This window comes from Ambystoma mexicanum, chromosome 6p (assembly GCF_040938575.1).
Source record: "Ambystoma mexicanum isolate Mex_15411 chromosome 6p, UKY_AmexF1_1, whole genome shotgun sequence".
In the NCBI taxonomy this organism is placed as follows: Eukaryota; Metazoa; Chordata; class Amphibia; order Caudata; family Ambystomatidae; genus Ambystoma; species Ambystoma mexicanum.
In genome coordinates, this window is record NC_090935.1 from 1341688257 (window position 1) to 1341709996 (window position 21740).

General features: G+C 45.3%; 1 protein-coding gene across 3 annotated transcripts in view; it reads right to left on the reverse strand.

Moving 5' to 3' along the window:
- The window catches only part of PLGRKT (plasminogen receptor with a C-terminal lysine), a 510003-nt gene that overhangs the window by 88472 nt on the left and 399791 nt on the right, over nucleotides 1–21740 (reverse strand). For all 3 annotated transcript variants that reach the window (XM_069626014.1, XM_069626012.1, XM_069626013.1), the window contains exon 3: nucleotides 12054–12184. In XM_069626014.1, the coding sequence (XP_069482115.1) occupies nucleotides 12054–12184 (131 nt within the window). The remainder of the gene's footprint in view (nucleotides 1–12053; nucleotides 12185–21740) is intronic.

The window sequence follows — 21740 nt, forward strand, 5'->3', positions numbered from 1 at the left end:
TGAGGAAGACTGAAGCCCCTGGAGACTATAGAAAGGATTCAAGGACTCTTGAAACAACGCTTCCAGCTGTCCTGAAAGAGAGCCAGCCAGCCCCCTAGAGGCGAGCTGTGTTCCCTGACGTTACGTCAGTGCTTTTTGGTGTCTGAGGTGGGAGCGAAGGAGGGGAAGCAGAAACAAATGTGCAAAGTCCTCTTCTGCTTCCTCCTGTGGTCACTGGACGACATGCCAGGCCTCCGTGCACCCCGGTCCCGAAGCCCCTTGAAGTCAGTCCTGAGGCTGAGGGAAGAACTTCTGCCCTGGCTTAGTCAGGATGGCCAACGACGTGGTGGTCAGTTTAGAGGTCTTATTCTTTGTTAATTCGTCATCGGGGGACTCATGAAAAAGATCATAGCTCTCAAAAGAAAGATCGAGGATACACTCTTGCACATCTGATGAGAATTTAGTGGCATGCATTCACACCAACCATCTCACCTCGACCCCCAGGCACTCCCCCGCTGCTGGCTGTGTCTATGTGGGAGACCGAAGACTCCATGAGATCCTGCACAACTGCCCGGGTGTCCATTAGGCCCACCTTAAAAGAGTCCTGCCTCTCCAGAGGGAGATCAGGCAGAAACTCCCAGAGCTCTTGCCACAGCTTCTGGTTCGCCACAGCTAGGAGGGTGTCAGCGTTTGCTTGACGCAAATGCAGCCCCGAGATGACGTAGCAATGTTTGCCAAAAGACTCAAGGACTTTGTCCTCCTTGGACAGACACCTGGAGGTGGCTCCCACAGAGGAAGACTATGAAGACGATGGTTTAGAATATGAGTATGCAGCCAACCCTGAAGAGCAAAACTGGGGGTGGGAGGGCAGGAGCACTGGCTCCCCATCCAAAAGCCTAAACCGGCTGTCTAATTTCTTGTTCATCTGGGCATTGGCACTGGGTTTCTCCCAGACCTTTCTCATCACCTGCAGATCATCCTTCTGGAACAGAATGCCTGAGCGGCTTGAGGTGCATTTGGTGAAAACCTCTTCTAGCACTCCTGACTCATGGGGGACCTCCTCTTTCTGAGGAACTCCCAAGAACTCTGCAAGGCCCTGAAGCCGGTCATGAAAAGCCTTTACAGATGCTGAGGGCTTGTCGTCCTGAGCGTCATCGCCGTCATCGTCCCCCCATTACCTGTTTTTTCCAGACGGAGGGGAGTACCAGTCCTGAGACACTGGAGCCGGAGGGGACCCCCCATGATCTGGACCCGAAGGTCGCTGTGGATCCAATGACTGCTGCGAGCGAGGGGGTGGTACAGGAGGAGGCACAGGGGTTTGAAGAACTGGTAGGGCCTGGACCGGAGGAGGAACAGGCAACGGCACCTGGACCGGAGGAGGAACAGGCAACGGCACCGAAAGCGCCAGAGGAACCGGCAGAGGGCCAAGAGGTGGAGGCCTAGGAGTGGGATCACTTTCTTGATTATACCCTTGAGGAGTCCTGTCATCTGCTAAGAGCGCATGAGGAGGAAGCGCTCGATGAAGCGATCCTCGCAAGCTGCCAGATCCCAAGGGGTCCGGCCCTCAGCAGCGTTGGGTCTCCTTTCCTGATTGAAACACTTGTGGAGTGTAGCCATAAGGCTGCGATGGGTAGATGTAACCCTGCGGAGACAAATCGCCTGTACCGTAAAGTTTGCTGCCGCTTCCCGAGGGAAAGGGACTGGAACCTTCTTGCATGGCCCACTTCATGGGCGAAAGACCGGGGAGGTCTGGATCTGTATCCAAGATGGCCACTGGGCTAGCAGGTTCAACCATGTGCGTGTCTGCCATCTTGCAGCCTTGCGTCACGTCCTGGGCAGGAGGGCGCAAAGGCCCTGTGCCACATCAGACATGGGAGGACACTCCTTGGCCCTTACACCTGAAATAGAAGTGCTGACCTCTGAGCTAGCTCTGGTAGGCTCAGAGCCCTTGGCCTGCTGGTCAAAGCCAAATCTCCCTGAACCACGACCTCAGAGGTGGCTCTGGTAGGTTTTGCAGCCTCAGCCCTTAGTCGTGCTGGATCTTGCTAAGGACTGACTCTTGGTGGTAGACATGATGATCCCTTGCCCACGAGGGCCGAAGAGGGCAAAGAACCTGATCGCCCCTCTGTGGACCGCCCGGTAGAGCTCCTGAGCCCATCGGCATGGGAGCCGGTAGCCTTGCCGGCCTCGGATCTGTCGATGGATCGCCCGGAAGAGTCCCTGGGCCTCTCGGTTTGGGAGCCTGTAGCCTTAACAACCTTGGGACTGCCAGAACCCAAGGCACCCTTTCCCGTGGAAGCCCCCTAGAAAGGAGTCACTGCGCTGAGGAGCCGTACTAAACAAAGGGCCTACCTAGTCTTGACGTGGGGTCCTGGAGACTATCTCTTTAAGATAACCTGGAGGTGAAGTGAGGAAGATCTCCCTCCAGTGTGAAAGACGATTTGTCAATGCCTGGTGAGCGAGAGCCCTGCCAGCCGTGCACGCGTCCCAGAGGTGGTCGGGCCCCAGGCACTCAAGACAGAGCGCATGGGGGTCCGAGGTCGGGAACAAGCGATGGCAGGATGCAAATCTCGTGAAGCCTCCTTCAGCCGACATGCACGGGGGAAGGCGAGGCACCGAAGGGAGGTGAAGAAGATTAAAAATAAAAACAATAAGGGGGAGCAAGCGGAAAGTTAAAAAGTCTCTGTGCCTAGCTGCCAGGTCAGACACTGTCCGTGCAGAAAAAGGGACTGAGGTGAGGAGCCGGAGGGCAGGGCCTTGGGGGAGAGATGGTGTGCCTGTGGCCACGCCCCTACACGCTGGACTAAAATTAAAGGAGAACCTCAATTTTTCGCTGCCATAGTTTCAGGTACCGTCCCCATGTTGGGGGACGCCACAAGGATGGCGGAAAGGGGACAGGACGTATGAGTAAGTATATAATACAGGACAGCCTGCAGTATCTGTATAAAAGCCTGTAAATTCGTTTTTTATTTTATGCTAATTGTGACATCACAACTGACCTGTAGTAAGAAAATGGCATCACAACTGCTTGGTAATCACAACGCCTGCTGCTTGAGTCAGCAGAGAGCAGAATTCCAGCTGTTCCTACAGCACTTATTTAAAAGGTGTAACAAACTTTTCAAATTCCTTCCTTGTAAAATAGTTTTCTGTGACACTTTACATCCATTAATTGACAAATAACTGTTTATGGGAGAATGTTTATTTTGTGTACTGCTGGATTTTAACACATGAGAAAGAATCTGCGTGTTATTACTTACTTTAAAGCAAACAATTAAAACGTGTGTTCGATGCATTTTTATTGAACTGATTAAACTGTTTTACTGCAACACATTAAGAGCTCCATATTATCTTTTTTTTTAATTCAAACAGATTCTACTTTGATTATATAGATCAGCAAATGGAAGATCTGTTACATTAGATTAGGTCAGATATTAAAGAGTATGACTGTATTAAAAGGAATAACATTCCACCTATCTCCGAGTTCTATGAAATTATAAAGGAACGCTGCCTTCGGCCTCGTTCTTGTATTTGGTCACGGAACTCCTCAGTGACTTGCAATATCCTTATTACGTATGGTAGCAGGACCTTATCCCATGTATAATAACTTGTGAAAGACGATATATATCCTCAGTTAAGAAGAGTCCAGCCTCCGACTTCAAAGGCCTAAGCTGGTATTTCAAGTAGTTTCAGAGAGCATGCACCTTGCAAAGGTTTGCTTCTGGTGGTGCTGCTTGCTGGATCCTACTGTTAGTGGGCTAGGCAATTTGCTTCAGTGGGGTCTGTGACCGAGTCTTAGTGAAGAGGCCAAGTGGCAGGGGAGGGACAATGGGGGCTGGGTGAGGAAACCCGCTCTGTGATGCTAAACCCGCGGGTGGTCAAAAGAGGATGGCCATGCCCCATTCCTGACGTCATGCCCACGGCTAATAATGTACACTTTTTTACATTTTATTCAATGTTACAGGATTCAGGTATTTGCACATGAAGAGCACAATCGTGACCCCAAGCTTCATTCAGGCAGACAAAGGTGTGTGCATGCTTTGTGATCTGCCCTGCTGCCAATGCACAAGTTCCCATCAAAGCCGCATCTCTGCCCCTTAGTGGAGGAGAATGGCAAGCACTAACCATAGCAGAACAGGGGAGCGGAGAGACACCCCTGTTTAGGCAGAGGCCTGGGGTGACATGGAATCGGATGACCACCCCATTATATATGTGTGTGAGAGAGAGAAAGCGAGAGAGAGACAGAGAGAGAGTTGTCACCCCTGCATATGTCAGTGCCCCACTTGGGCCACCCCAATCAAAAGAGTCTGGATACGCCACTGTTTGGGCTGGAAGCATGGCAGAGTCAGGTGGGTTCCTTGCTGAGGCCTTTTGATCCCAAAATGGGGATCACATTTTCAAGCCTTTAGTTTACTGGTGAGGAATCAATCAGGCTTCAGAGATTACACTGAAGGAGGGAGCTTGGCAAGGGGCCTTCATCCAATCACAGCCTGCATGAATATAGCACACAGGTGTTCCCACTACTGCAACTCTAGGTATAAAGGGGGCGGGGAAGTTTTGACAAAAGAATAGGAAGTTCGGAGACCAGTTGAAAACAAATAGTTATGCAAAGAGAGTGAGGAGGAGAGCAGAAGAAAGGAGAGAGAAAAGCACAAGCAATGTGTAGTTCTTTGAACATTGTGCAAATCTGAGCATGTAGTTCAACATGGAGAAGTGTTTTACTGCACATCCTGCGTGTGTGCATGCACCCATGTATGCCCAGCATTGAGATGCTGTGCACAGAGAGCTTGCTGGTGGAATCACGGGGCTTCTATCATACTCCCCCGAAGCCTCTTGGACTGGCAAATAGCGTGTCGGTGCCATAAACCACGGCAGAAAGTACAATACAAATGTAAAACATTGTACAGGTGAAGAATCATGTATCAATGTGCCTGTTTAACCAACATTGTAATCAAATGCCTGATTACTGTGTGATGGGATGAAATGTAGGCAAGAATCCAGGGCACATCATTCAAACCTCAGCACTGAAGCAGCAACTACAGAATAGAAAGCCTCAAGAAACATGAGACATACTCAAACCCGTTCACCCCTCTAGTGAGTAATTAACATTCTGCATCATGTGTTGGTCAATACGAAGAGGCTAGCAGGGATCATCCATATTCCAGTTATGTTTTTTGAAAGGGTACAGTTTAGCAATCTAGAAACCAAAAATGCACTCACTGGTACAACCATTTTGCACCATAATATATGGATGGGGAAGCAATTGTGGTGTCTCCATTTGGAGGGCAAGCTCCCTCTTAATGTTCTGGTGTTGATAGCTGGCACAGGGAGCCACTTCCCGGTGTCATAATACAAGAGATGTAATGTGCAATTAAACCAACGCAAAGCGCCAAGGCCTCAAGACCTGACCGCATTCCCTGTGAATTGACTAAGCGTTAATCCATCATATGGGCATATTTCTCAAATCAAGGTTTTAATGGAATTAAGAACTCCCTTTCATCTTCAACATCCTGCAAGAAGGCATATATTGTTGCTATTTATGAGAAAGGGGGATTGAGAAGGGAGCTCTAGAAATTAGGAACAACCACGCCAGATTGTTTCCTTATCATACCCTACTGCGTGTGCTGGTGTCTCTAAGGACACTGCCCCAGACTGGGAAAGAAGAGTGGTCACTGAATCCAGCACGGCCACCGGGGTTCTCCAACACGAGCCCCTTCAGGACACCATCCAACTCTTTCTATGGATTAACCACCCTACTAGTGCATGGGGCGCCTTCCTTACCTCAACACAGGAACCAGCATCAGCTGAACTATATTTTACTCGCCTTAAAAATGACGCCTTTGAGTCGAAACACGTGTTGACTACAGTAATAAAACACCTGTTACAAATCTCAGAATCAAGTTTTATTCGCACTATAAGAAAGCACATACTCTCATCCATTTTCCAATACCTGGCGCAACTGTGCAGGGTCTCCAGCCCTACTCTTGGCTACAAGAAAGGCCTTAAAGTGCTTCCAATATCCCTCCTGGACACCCATGCCAAATAGTTTGGGAGGGTATTAAAGGAGCGCTAGATGACCTGGGTTCAGGAAAGGAATATCCTGTCAACATGCCAGCTATGTGTTCAAACTAAATTTAACATGGTATACCAGTGGCTTGCTCTCCTATCTTCTAGTGGCTATAAATCGTCAGATTAGAAAATATAGCTATTTCTGGCATTCCTAGAACTAAGCACAACCTTTGACCTGGTTAATGTGAACAAGCTCTAGGCTCTTGAGTGGACTGGGCGTTCCCAGGGGTTTGCTGAAATTAATTGTTTTCCTATATGAGAGCAGTCAAGACTGCGTTAGACTTTGGAGCAATAGGGCAATGTGGCGGGGCATTCAGGGTAAAGAGGGGGTAAGACAGGATGTCCTTATGATTAGAGAACGATCCACTACTCTTCTGTTATTTGTGGATGACTCCAAAATATGATGGCAAGAGCATCCTGGCAATAAGAGAATTGACCCTTGCAAGGCTATTAGCTGCTTTAGGAGTTTTCACTCATCATTAATGTTATAAAATGTAAAGTTATGGTAATAGGCCAGTGTGAACAGCCGGAAATGAATTTAGTCCAAACTTTCTACTATCTTGGGATCGACTTTTCTGTAAATCTAAGCAAAACGATTGTCTTAGATCAGAAAGCCTAATTGCATATGAAACCATGTGTCAGTGGTATTCTTTCATAAAACAGGAAGATGGGCAATTCCTCAGTCAAGGCTTGTGAGATTTAATGCTTGCACTCCAGAAGATGCTTTGATCAAATAGAAGATCATTATTTAAAGCAGCTTCTTGGTATCAGCCAGTGGAAAGTATTGTGACCCACAATGAGACTAATCTCCCCTGCATTCAAGACCTTATCTTATTAAGGGGGGACATCTTGGCACAATTGTGCAGCGATGATAGGCATTTGGTTGTTAGAAATGCAGTCTATGAATTGTGGAACCACAAATCCTCTCATAACATAATCTGGCAGAAGGATGTGAAGAGAGTTTTTGGTGAGGCTAGGAGGGAACACTTGTTTCTGAATCTGACGGATCTCAACAATGCCACATACTAGTCTCAAATCGACAGTTTTCTCAGACAAGTCATGTGAAAGTGGTAAGCAGAGAGTGTTTATATGCTACAATTGAGCAAGGTCATAGGAACCCACACAAGGAGAAACCACTAAACCCGACAGTCATTAGACGAACAAATAGTGGCAATGACTACTACTTGTGATTCAATTTTAATGCATCAGAGCATATATGTTACATATACATAGGGAAGAAACATAGGACAGTCAATAAAATATGTACAATGTATATAGTACAGTATACAAATACATGTGTCAAAATGAACTCTTTTGGACAAGTTTATCGGCAATTACAATATCTATGGTCTCTTCTGGGGGATAGCATGGGGTGAGATAATGCAATTGCAGTACATTCAGTACAGGTCGATAGACTGGACTGTTGGTAAGTGAAAATGTTGTGACACAGGAAAAGGTCTAGACAACTGTGTTTTGGCCTCAGAGCTGTTCTTGTGTGGCTGTAACTTGATCAGCCTTCATCGAGACAGAGAAGATAGATATATGCAAAGATCCTATCTGATTGTAATGTGTTGCACGATGGCAAACAGTATTGATGTCCAAGTCATCAGAAACAAAGCCGGAGAGTTCCGGAATGGGTCACGTGTGTGATTAAACACAGCGCTTCATATGTGTCCGGAGTTCCTGCGAAGTCGGATACTATGGGTCAGGATTAGTGGTAGTGATTCACCACTGGACGGGCTAGACGAATGGCATGCCCAAAGACCCCCGGTATGCGGCGAAAAGCCTCCCGTCTGGAATAGAAAGTGTGCAAATCTTGATCTGATTACAGAGAGTAATCACAGGATTTCTGTTACTGGGCTTTGTCCAGGTAGCTCTGAGCACTAACATCAAGCGAGGGTCAAGGGAAGATGTCAATGTTCAGGTGCCTGCCTATTTAGATGGGCCTCGTGGAAAACAGAATACAGTTTCTACTTTTTTGTTGATGGTTTTGCAGTATTAGGAGGAGGTGGTTGACGCCTTTGTTGGGGCGAATGACTGCAGGAACTAGAGGGAGGCGGATTAACACTTATTAACCATGACTTCCTGGGAAGCCCTACATAGGACTAGCTACCTTTGTAAAGCAAGCCTTAAAGATGAGGTCAAAGAGTGTAAAACTCCCCTGACTGAGAAACATTATATATAGGTATGTTGGTCTATACATTTTCAAACTTGTGATTCCACCTTTTCTAAGCTGCCCGTTTTATATTTTTTATTTAGTGTTTAAGATTTTATTCATGTTTTAATAATTTAAAAACTGTGATTGATGTGTAATGTGTAATGCTTCATATGTACATTTGTGGAAAGTGTTTTCTGAAAGAAAGATTGAATCACCAAAAACAAATTTGACTAAATCAAGGAGGAAGTATGTTAGGGAAAATGTTAATTTGTGCAACTTTCCCACCATTTATTTCAAAGGAATCTCCATCTTATATGCCATTGACCTGGTATCCTGGCTGCATCAGAGGTAACTGAGGTCTTAACTCACCCGTTTTGTGACACTGGTCAGTCCCTAAGGCTGCCAGTGCAGGTGAGGGGTTTTCTCCCATTTACCTTTGTCTGTGTTTTTACATTGTAACACAAAGCTATCTTCAGTGGAGTGTTACAAGGACACATTGTGCCCCTTCTTTGCTTTGGCTATTAGGTGGCACTTAAGCGCTACCCATAAGCTGAAACTATTGCTTTGAACTACAGCTAGGTGGGAGATGACATGTGAGGAGTGGCACACAGCTAGCATGTGTTTAGTTGTTTACCCACCCATTGACTACCCATGGCCATTCTAATCCCGATCGGGATTCCCACCCACAACTTGCCCCTTCCTCACTGATAGCATACCCGCCTGGGATCAGTTTAAGCTCTCCCTTTTAAGCAGCGACATCAAACTTTGGCCTGCCAGCATTATTTCTAAGCAGTCTGCTGAGAGGTATTGGCTTACCTCAGCTGTAATGAGGTGCTGTAGTAATAAAAATCTCCTGACAAAGCATGCTCTCGACCACTTGATTTATATAGGTTTGTTGCGATGAAGTCCCGTTAAAAAGCATTGACAAAGCAAACAGTTTTGGCTTGGGTATAGGTATTTGATTGGCACTTGCCAAGCACTGCTATCGTATGCCCAGGCATTCATACAATTTTCCAGCTGTTGCCATCTTATGGGCAGATGGTACCATCATTGCAGTGCCTGGCAATTGTCTATCCCATGCCTACACAAAAGCCAAAACATTTGCCTTTATTAATGCTTGTTATTTTTTCCTACCAACATTTTTGGCACATTTTAGATGAGCATAGGACAGGCTGGTGGCAGTGAACCACGTTTTACATTTTTTCCTGGTTCACTACACCACACTTCGATATTACATTTTGAGTAGCATATACTCAAAATGGCAGCTCGACTTGGTACAATTCCTGTCTTTGGTGCCATCTTGCGTTTTGGCCAGAAGCACCCAAACAAGCCAATGCACTTTCTTGGGATTCAGCCTGGGATTCACGGTCAGTAGATTGGGTGCCTGGAACTGTTTGGAACTTGGAGGGGGACTGTTTGGAGCCAATCCAGATTCCAGCTAGGGAATGTATGCTGGTGGGCAAATTTTTGGCAACTGCTTGTCCATGATTGTGCAGCCACTAACTGCTCCAATGGAGCAGCTTCCTCCTATTAGTGGGCTGTGGCAGCCCCTGTGTAGTTTCGGACAGGAACAGAGGGTCTGGAGCCATTCCGGTGATTGCCCACTGGCAGCAGGAGTCAGAAGAACCAAGACAACACAAAGGAGAGCTGAAGGACTGCTGCAGAGGGAATAAGAATTGCCAAAACCAGCCACACAGGAAAGTCTAGACCTTCTTCAGCACTCACAAAAGACCTTAATTTCTGCCCTAATGCTCTAGTATTGTGGACCTAACCAGTCTCATGACCTACACTGCTCCTTTGCCAGTTGCGGACTGTCCATGGGGCATACTGGTGCTGACTATCCACTGAATTGGCATCATTGCTACATCGTGAAACCATCTCACTTAGAAGTATGACAGCTTGCAGATCACTCCCCTGTGGCCCAGGAATCTCATTGTCGCCAGGATCAGCTCTCCAAGGAGAAGAGGGCTCTGTCTGGGGCCTGTGTTCCACCGTCTGCAAGATCCAAGCCTGCCTAATCCAGACAGGGGTTACCATGCCAACTCAACATGCCTGCACAGTCCGGGGATCATCATTCATCATGGGAGTCATAGTGGTCTCATTTAAGCATCGTCTGCATAGTTCAGAGTTTGAATCTCTGGTACAATCACTCTGTTGGGAGCTTGGAACCTTGACTAACCAGACACAGAAAAAAACATCTGCATGCATAGCCTCTGGACCATGTGCACCCAGATCAAAGGCATGAATAATTCACTAATGATTCCGACTCACTTGGAGGTTGTATTTTCCGGAATGGAGTTTATGGATGGAGTCTACTTACCACTTTTAGTGCCCCATTATCCCATAAGGATTCAATGCGTGTATAGTCCAATTAATAAAACGACCTTTACCGGACTGTGGGAGGTGGAAACCTTGTCAGGGATTCTTTCCTGGGGACTCCTCACAAGGGGGTTTGGAGTAATCCCCTTCATTTGGGAAACTTTGAATGATCTCTTTTGAAAGCTTGCATCATGGCTTAAGGCAAGCCCTGTTGTTTGGGGACTTTTAGACTTCGTTAATCATCATTCAGGTACATGGGCTGGGAGGATAGCTCAGGAGCAACACGCTTGTCTTGGAAGCTATACATCGCAGAGCAGCACATGTTCGAAACCCAGTCCTGCTCTTAGAGGCTGAACTCCAGCATTAAGTTCAATATAAGAGCCCCATTTTCTTTTCTCACTTATCTGTGAAGTATTCCACTACAATATTGGGAATGTAAGAGTCTGGTTAGGGATGATCTTCTTAAGCTTTTAAGGTAATTGGGTGTGTCGTTTACATGGTTTCACAAATGTGAAAACTCCTTGTTTACCCACTAGGTTGGCCTCTCATAATCCCACACTAGTGTGAATTGTGAAAATCCTTTCAATGATGCACACAATTATTTTACTGAAATACCCACGGCGGTCCAAAATTATTACTTTAGAGAGTGTATTTAAGATAACACTGTTCTGTTCAGCATGGCTGCAGCCCATCATCTTCCCGAACGCTGAAACAAAAGAGTTTATTTTGAAAAACCATAGGGACTGTTGAATTTTGTACCAGATTATTTCAAATAATGAAATACATTTATGAAAGTTCTATTATATACCTCACTCATGATTGTGGACCCTCAGTATTTAGAAATGTGCGATCCAATGTGGAAAATTTGATGGTGGTCTATTAAATACACTTTGGTATTATTTTATGGACCCCTTTGTTAAAATATTATGACCTCAGTCCTAATGAATTTAAATTACCTCACTTTTTCTGTAAAATATTACAGAAAAAGTTACTTTGCATGAATCCATACCAAATGATCGGAGGCATACAATATTAAAAATGTAAATCATTATTCACTCTTCCCCAGTCCTTCAATTCCGGAAGTAGCTCAATCCTTTCTAATTGATATTCGTCCCTGAGCAGATAGTCTTGTAGAAGAGTTTTGCCTCGCTCCTTACTTCACATGGGATCTCTCCCTTGCATAGGCATACGTATCTGGCACGATATTTTTAAGGTAAGTTCTCTGGTATTCCTGGGTTTACACACACTTTATCTCTGTCCTTTGCTTGTGAAAAGTAAAGTTAGGAGGTGGTTTCAAATTCCAATTTCACACAAAGTAAAAGTCTTCAGCAAGTCCATTCTTAGATATGGCACCTAAGAAGTAAATCACTGTAGTTGCAAAATAGAGTTTAACATCCTAAATAACTAAAAGCATTAAGAAATGAGATACATATTTATATAACTAATGCACTCAGAATAAATTAGCATATTCATACCACAAGCATTGCTCAGATTTCTATTTGATTAAATATAGAATTAATGAATTACCTACCCAGCTGTTAAGCCTAAAGTGGCAATTCCAAAAAATGTTCCGTAATACTTCAGGAATTCTCGTGACCAAGCAACCTGCATTGCCATTTGTCTTTCGCGCATTTGATTCTGCATCTGAAGCTGCCTCTCGAGCTGCAAATTAGAAAAAACAAGAGAGGAATATTTAATTACATAAAATAGCAAGTCCTGCAACACACTATAGTAAGAATATCCATTTAAGAATTTCAGTCAACGTGCTATCCATCTCTTGTACTTCTAAACATCTATGTGAAGGGCTAATAATCAAGTGTCATAGTTGCAACAGAATATGTGTCAAATGGAAACGTATCCACTGTGACTGATCCTTGAATCCCCCACGATATGCCATCATGCGCAATGACAGAACCCACAGCAGAGGCGGCGGAGTCGCTCTGGTCTACAAAAACACCAACTCCAGCCCAATCCCAAACTACGAAATGCTGTCTACCAAACTCACTCTCTCACCCACCAACACGCTCAACTTCCATCTCATCTACCGCCCACCAGGCCCTATTGCTTCCTTTGAGGAAGACCTCACGTTTATCATCAATTCCACCTCAAAAATCCTAATCCTGGGAGACCTCAATCTTGGCCTCAATGACCCCACAGACCCATACATAAAAAGCCTAGTCAACGCCCTCAAATCACATCGGCTGTGTCCAGCGAATCACTGAACCTACCCACATCCATGGCCGCACCCTCGACTGGATTGCCAATCTTAACTGCAACATGTCCACCTCAGCACCACAAACTGCCCGTGATCTGACCATCACATTTGACCTCTCCATCAACAAGAGGTCCAGCCCCCATCACTCAATGAAACCGGAAGCTTTAGCCCGCTGCACCAAAAACCTTAACAAGGACTGCCTCAATCCCCTCCTCTCAGCCCTCACAATCCTGTCCAACACGGACAAGAACCCATAGTCACTGGTACAATTGTACAACACCACCATTGCTCTAGTTTTCGACACTCTAGCCCCGCTTAAAAAGCGCAAAGCCAAGCAAGCTTTAAAAAGAATGCCTGGTTCACCCCCAAGCTCCTTGCCTTCCAGAATAAACAATGACCAATCCAACTCCCACATACCCTTCACAATCCTATGCAAACTCGAGTCAGCAGTTTCCCCTCCCTCAGACCTCATCAAAGACGATACCCTGTGCACTAAGTTACAAGAAGCTCTCATGGGGAAAATTGCTACCTCCTCACCCCCCACTCCTCCGACGAGATGACCCATTCCTCAATTTGACTTTCCCCCGGTATCAGAACCCAAAGTCATCGTAATTCAAGGCCTCAAACCCGCCCGATGCAAAGGAGATGCCTGTCCTGCCCTATCATTAAAGACTGCGCAGAGACGCTTACACCCATCATAACATCTATCATCAATTCCTCCTTTGAAACAATAACTGTCAACTATCCTGAAAGAAGCCTGGATCCTCCCGCTTCTATAAAAACCCTCCCTTGACCCCACCATCCCCACTAACTACTGCCCCATCACCACCATACCCTTCATCCTCAAAATCCTCGACCACGAAGCATATATCCAGGTCCAACAACACCTCGAGGACAACCACATCCTGGGCATTCCACAATCAGGCTTCCGTCCAAGGCACGGAATGGAAACTGCCTTATTGGACATAAAAAAACAGCTAGACAATATCAAAGGCTCAGGCAAACTCGCCATGCTCCTCATGCTGGACCTATCAGCAGCATTCAACCTCGTCGACCACCAGACACTTTGCAACCACCTCAACACAACAGAAAACTTCTCCCCAGCAGCAACAGACTGGATCAGATCCTTTCTAGCAGACAGATCCTCCTGTGTCTTTATGTATGACAATGCTGCCCCACGAACACCAGTAACCTATGGATTCCCACAGGGGTCCTGCATCTCCCAAATCCTTTATAATATGTATACTAAACCCCTTTGTGATCATCTAGATGCCCTTGGCATATCCTACACAAATTATGCTGAAGACACCCAAACCTTCGTCCCCTCTCTGGTTCCTATCACCTTGACGCCACAATCATCAACTCAGTATATGACACTGTCCAAAACTGGATGGCAACCCACCTCAATGACGACAAAATGGAGATCCTCATTGTAGACTCGCGCTCCACCCTCCACAGCATTGACCCAGCTTAAAAATCATTTGACATTGATGGCAACCAGAGCCAAACATCTTCTGCAGCCACAACCCTGGGCATCTGCATAGACAACACCCTTAACCTCTCTCACCAAGTCAACGCCATTGCTTCCTCCGTGGCCTATACTGCAAAACTATTGAACGCTAGCAAGCCATTCCCCACCACAACCAACCGACTCACCATAGCGAGAGCATTCACAGGAGCCAAACTGTATACTGTAACGCTCTCTTTGTAGGAACGTCTGAACACAACTTGTGCAAGCTGCAAACCATCCAAAACAATGTCCTCCGAGCAGTCCTAGGTTTGTCCAAACACAACCATGTCACAAAGGCCAGAAAAGATGCCCACTGGCTCCCGATCCATGAACGAATTCAATTCAAGATCCTCTCCATTGTACACAAGTGCACCACTAACACTTCCCCAGCCTACCTATCACAATGGGTGGAGAAATACACCCCCCCTCGCTCCCTAAGATCCACAAACAGCCATCTCTTGAGAGTGCCCACTTTCACCAGAAAGACCGCAGGAGGACAGAGCTTTCCTATCATGGCCGCCAATAATAATCTCCCCATCACCGCGAGAAAGGAACACTCCTCCTGGACCCTCAGAAGAAAAAAAAAGTGGCTTTTTACCTAAAAGATACCTAAAAGATCTCCCCAGCGAACTAACTACGATGTACAGATACCTGCTTGCCCCTACTCCCCCTATATTTAAGTATTTAAGTAACTTTGGGTCTTACCCTAAGTTACTAGGGGAATCCAGACGTGGACCCCTTGCTCACTATTGTTAGAGAGGCACAGATCCACCCTACAGATGAGGTCCACCCAGACCGAAACACGTGTCTGGGGTTTCTGTTGGTACTCTTGTTCAGAGGAGAATTGCCTAGCATTTCGGTGCTGGACTGCCCCAGGGCAGGACAAAGACTGATATGTTTGGGATATTTCTTCTCTGTGAAAGATAGTGAGCTAAAGACTCTGGGTAGTCTCTCGTAACCAGGACTAATGTCTGGCAGAGGGACTTTCCAGGACCCCTCTTTTTAATTTGCATATTTAAGTAACTTTGGGTCTCATCCTAAGTTACTAGGGGAATCCAGACGTGGACCCCTGGCTCACTATTCTTAAGAGAGGCACAGATCCACCCTACTGATGAGGTCCAACCAGACCGGAACACGTGTCTGGGGTTTCTGTTGGTACTCTTGTTCAGAGGAGTTTTGCCTAGCATTTCGGTGCCGGACTGCCCCAGGGCAGGACAAAGACTGATATGTTTGGGATATTTCTTCTCTGTGAAAGATAGTGAGCTAAAGACTCTGGGTACGTCTCTCGTAACCAGGACTAATGTCTGGCAGAGGGACTCCAAGGACCCCCCCTTTTTTTTAACCATTTTTATTTTTCAATAGAGGCATAATCAATTACAGCATATAATCATTATACTTTGTTAGAACAGTGCATAAAACCAAATTTTCTTTCAGGGTTAATGTCACCCGTTGTTGTGTGATTGCCTCCAATTTTTAACTAAAAGTTATTATTCCTCCAGACTCCCCACTGCCCTTTTTAAAAAAAATAATAATTTTAAACAGTTTTATTTCCTTGCAGAGGTGAAGAGATTTTACTTTCAACAAATGTACAAGAGTATAACTTTTTGACAATATGAGTCTGCATCATAACTTCGTAGTCTGCTGCTATACAACAGAAATTTCCAGTTTTATCAATTCATTCTTAACTTACTCCCCACCGCCCCCAGATCCTTTATCTCTGGGTTCCAGAGTCTTTTGACTTTTCCGCTGAAACATCCCCATATGAGACTCCCACTTCTTTTGTGTTCCTGGCTGTCAGGAGGTATAAACGTTTTTAAGAGTCTGAGGTTTGAAGAAATAGGCTTCTCTTTCTTCGACAACGTTTCATCAGGGGGACCAAGTAGATCAGATTCTCTTCAGTATTCATTTCTTTCATACATAGGTTCTTGAGTGTAGCTCTTCAATAGTTAGCTCCCTCCCCCCCTTTACTTTTCGCCTTGTTCCCTTTTTCTGTCGTGCTGATTCTCTCTCTCTTTCTCTGTTCTGGGTTGTTAGGTGAGGACCTCCCTTTTTAATTTGCACGTTTACCCTTTAGGCTAAACCTGCCATATGATAACCACCACTTCACGGAGATCATAGTCCTATTGCAGGAAAAGGAATCTTTGTATCTCCCTTGTACATGAAGAGGACTGCACTAGTTTTGACTAAATGCCTCCATGCCACTGTGACATATGAACCTTCAGGGTTACATATCAGGGACACATCAACACATACAGTCTAGTCAATGTAGACCAAAAAGTACTGAGATGAAAAGGAGTAGCAGAGGCCTGACAAGTGATTCATCCACCTACATCGAGCATTCTAAGTCCTTCGTGGAGGCATGGCCAGAAAGTCAATCATAAAAACAGCAGCCAGGCTGTTTCAAAGATGGAGCAGCTCTTGGAGGAGCAAGAGGCATGGTCCAATTCTCCTTAGGGAGACCTGGGGATCCAGCATTCACGCATAACAAAGACTCGGGGAACGAGCACCATGCCTGCCAGAGAACGGCTTCTGTTGTGGAGCTGCCGTAGACCAGAGGGAGACCCGGAGCGGCAAGGAAGTCCTACAGCAGTCTGCAGGCTTCCCGAGACCCACAGAACCACTGTGCATGAGATCAAAAGGTATGCATATGTTTGGGAAGACACCAAGGCCCCAAGCCAGTGGTTACAAGTCAGAGAAAGAGAACCAAGTGATATTAAAGGGGTCTGGGAGCTGAAGGAACTGAGTGAGAATTAAAAGGTCTGAGATCTGGATGATCCGAAAGATGCAAAAAGGGTCTGGGGTTCACGAGAAATCTATTTGAAACACTGCTACAAAAGGGTCTGCGACCCACGAGAAAACCTGGAAGGATAGTGAACCATGTATCAAGTTTTGAATGGTTTGTGAAACCATGTCAAAACCGGGGACATCCCATACCCCTGAACATAGTGAAAAGCACAAGATGTAATGTCTGGGACTAAGAAGATTACTATCAGGACAATCTTCACAACACCTGCTATGTTGGTGAATCCTGTACAGGGGGGATAGTTGAACATTGTGAAGAAAATCCAAGAGGAGGGAGGCATCCTCTTGGCCTGTGAGAAAGCTGGGAAGCCAAGAGAGGAGAAGCAACCTCTTGGCTTTGTGAACATTGTGACCAGAGGAGGGAGACATTCCCCCTGGTGTTGTTTAAGCAGCTTGAGAAGTACTTAGAGAGGCTAGGAATACTTTTGGCCTTGTATGAAACGGGCCAGGGACCCACCACAGTCTGGAGAAGTATCTAGACCCCTTATTTTTCGTCGCAGTACCAGGGAGCCAGATCTGCCAACAAGGGTCAAGGACCCACCATGGTCTGGAGAAGTATGCAGACCCCTTCTTAGTAGTACCTGAAAGACAAGTCTGCAACCAGGGTCTGGTATCCATATCCACAGACAAGGAAAGATAAATTTGTTCCCACTAGTTGACAACAAACATTTGAGAACTTTCAAATCCCAAACTATCCTTTTGTCCAGGGCACTGGAGCAAGGAAGACACCCTTTTTATTTAGTTTTGCATAGCGTGTAAGAGGCAGAGTTAGGGTTCTGACATTGGACTGGGGACTTGTTCCTTTTGACATCCAGACTGACTCCTTAGAATATTTGGCTGAGGCAGGGAAACCCCTCTTAGAGTTAGGGCAAGTTAGGGGTTTCTCCAAACCCCTCCCTTTTCCTTTTATTTCCTTGTATAAATACAAGTATTTGACCACAACCATAAGCCCTCCTTGGTAGAGTCTTACTTCTGCACCCTTGCACCACCCAAAGAAGTATTGAACATCCTCTGATAAGGCAGACATTACTTATACAACAATAATCTTTCTGTGGGCTGTATCTGTTACAGTGACATGCTTTGCATAGGTCATCATCTAGTGGTTATTTAGCAGTATTACAAGTTGTTTACTCCCAAAGTAAAGGGGCATCGACAGAGGTTTTCATATCACACTATCCCAAACATGCATACAAGCACCCATGAGGTGTCACGTGTCAAGACCCACAGATGGTTTGATTTTCTGACATGGAATGAAAAGCAAATGCTTAGGAGGCAGTGAGTAAGTGTCTGTACTTCAGCTCCCAAATGCTTTCATACCTACACAATAGTTCCATGTGAAACTATGCAACGAGTGGCAGCTTTGTAAATGACATCTATAGGAATGTTTGCAATGCAAGCTAATGCAGCTCCATTACCCCTTGTGGACTGAGCTTTAGGCGTCAATGGCAGGGGTGTGCGCTAACTTACAACAATCTTGGATATAGTGTACTATCAGCCGTGTAATGGTAGACTTATTGACCGAGATACCGTCCGTCACTGTTGCAAAAGGCAAACATGTGTGATTTACGCATTGCCTATGTTCTATCCATCTAAAACATAACAGTTCTTTGCACATACACTGTGTGTAGAACTTTCCCACCTCTAGTGTGAGGTCCTGGAAGAAAACTGGTAACCTGATGGACTGATTGACATGAAATTTAGAAGTACACGTTCATGAAAAACGTGGGTATGATCTGAATACTATCTTATTTTGTGTATTGTGATAAAGGGCTCATCTACTGAGAGGGATTTAAGTTCACTCAATTAAAAAAGCAACCTTATAATTACGAACTATGTTGTGAAGGGTACAATGTCCTTTCATCGTGGGCCGTTTTTTCGTGAGGATTTTTACCGCAAATCTTTTTACGAAAAAACTCCTCAAATTGTTTTTGGGAGGGTTAAAAATGTTTATATATGGGATGTGTGTGTTTGGGAATAGATAAAAACTGAAAGTGAATGGGGGGTTGGGATGGGAACCCCCCCCTCAAAAATCCATTTTTAAAAATATTCGATGGGTTTTTTCGTTAAAAAATGTGCAGTAAAAAAAAAACCTGCGGAAAAATGTCCCACGATTAAATGACATGGAACCTTTGTGAAGATGATTTGCTAAGAAACCTGCTAAACCCTCTGTAAATGTGGCCATGTAAAGGGTAACCTCCAGCAAAAAACAATGTTCTAATGAAGGCTTTCATCTGTAACAAAAAAGTAAAAATAAAAAACGACTTTCTAATGAGAGTAAAAAAGGATTTTCCTAAAGAGAAAGGGGAAGATGTTTCAGGGGGCACAACTCAACTGATGAGCAATAATACAAACAGCAGCTCTGGCTGCTAGGCTCTTAATGGATCCTGGGGAAAAAGCAGCAAATTATACTGCATGTGCTCATGTATCTCATACCCCTAGACACGCTACCATTCTCCATCCCATTTGTTCCATACTTCTAGAGGTTCCAGAGGTGCTGCCAAAGTCCCAGTTACCACAACGAGTGAGTAACGTCCGCTCGTGGGAAGCTATTCACAATTTCTAGAGCACATATGCCATCTAAAGAACATGTGCTTCTGCCACAAAATTGAAATTGATATGAGAACTCTTTTAAAATCATATGCAGTAAATCATGCTGAATCATATACGGTTTATGGTCATTTGTTCGAATCAAAAGATTCGAATAGCCAAAGTTTCGAAATCAAAAGCTACGACATGCTATGTTTAACATGGAAAGTGCATTTCTTTCGAAACCAATCCATCGACAATAGTCATGGATTGGTTTCAACTGAAATGCACTTTTACATGTTAAAAGTAGCATTTCACTGGCCTTTTTGTTTATAACTTTGAAACGTTACATGGAGCTGTCTAGTCCTGTAATTTCAGCACTGGACAGCTCCATGCAACGTTGCAAAGTTTTGGTGTATATTGGGGGGAGGGTGGGATCACCCCAGCTCCCCACGAACCCCCATTATCCTGCTCATTATCATATGTTTGATGACCTTTCCAAAATATGTGAAAGAAATGATTTGTTCTAGTTAACTAGCACCAAGACACCTTTCATGGGGACCTTCAAGTTCGACTTTGTGTTAAAATGTAAAGTTATGTGCAGCCCAACAGAACGTGTACAATTAAATGGATAACTCTCCTGAAAAATACTTTGCATTTCTGACAGTAATATCATGCACAATTATCGGTATTAAAAACGAATCAGAAACTTATTCTAATGTACCTGCTTCAAAAACATGTTTTATGTGAATGGCGGGCAGTTAACAACTTTATGAAGTGTTATTGTAAACTAAAGGTCCAGTGTTGCTGATTAGTTGTAAATGTTTGTTTGGAAACTGTATACGTTAAAGGTAGAAGATGGAGGACTAGCTAGATAATTAATTTGTTTATTTTCCAGAGGATTTGTTTCTTTTTCTGAACATTTTCTCAGCAACTTAAATGCCCTCATTAAAAGTTGTAGATTACGATGCCTGTGATACCGACAATCCCGTAGTACCGTTACCGGCTACCGGTGTGGCAGAATCACCGGCATATTACAACTCTGCGTTCATGTGCATCAGCAGATCCGGAAACAGCGACACTGGCAACCTGGTAATAGAAGCAAAAAACAGAAAAGGACAGTGCCGCTGCAATGAAATAACACCAGATCCGTCTTCATAATGCTGGAGACACTGCTACCGGAAACAGCGTCATTGCAGGAACTGGAAGTAGGTGAGCAGCCATTTTGGAAAACACAATCCAATTTAAATTGGGCATTTCCTGTAGGCATCCACACCAGGAAACACTGACATGATGTCCGGAAGCAACAAAAGCAGGCTCCCAGAAGTTCGTCTCCGGAAGCCTCGCTGTTCGGAGGCCAAATTCACAGCCTTAACAGCCCACATTGTCGACAATGCTGGCGTGCTATTTGGCAGGGACAAACGCCAAACCAATCAGCGTAAATCAGCCATATGGCTGGAGGTGGCCAGTAGAGTCACTGCATTGGGGTCCGTTCCCAGAACCTCAAGGGATTGCAGTAAGTGGTGGAATGACTTGCGGCTGTAGGTGCGGAACCTGCTGGCAGCGCTCTGCCGCGATTCAATTGCTACAGGAGGCGGAACGGTCTCTCCGATCCGACTGATGTCCTTGGAAGAGCAATGCAGTTCAATCATGCATCTGTAGAGCATTGAGGGTGTCGGAGGAGCAGAGGTGGGAGCTGGGACCCAAGGGGATGGCAGGGAGTACAACAAGCCACACCAGAATGCCCTGCACCACACAAAAGGTGCACACAAAACAGTCCAGGGTTACGTGCACAAGGAAAGGGGTAGTAGTAGTGACATCCACATCCAAAGTCCCTGTGCACACATAGATGAGAGGGGATAGGGCCCAATGTTACACTTGCAATACCATTATACCCAACAAGCATCTATGCCCATGTGCACCATGGCATGAATGGACATTTAGCACTTCCCACATGTACACACAAAAACAAACCACAGTGCCATGAGTCCAACCAAAACAGATGCATCAGAGGACAACCACCCCCACCACCCCCATCATGAACATGCCAGGCAACATGCAATGTCCAAGTAGCATAATGAAAGTGCATCGATATCACACACAGGCTTACAACTGCTATGTTTTCTCACCCTAACAGGCACATCTACTGACAGCAACGGCAACAG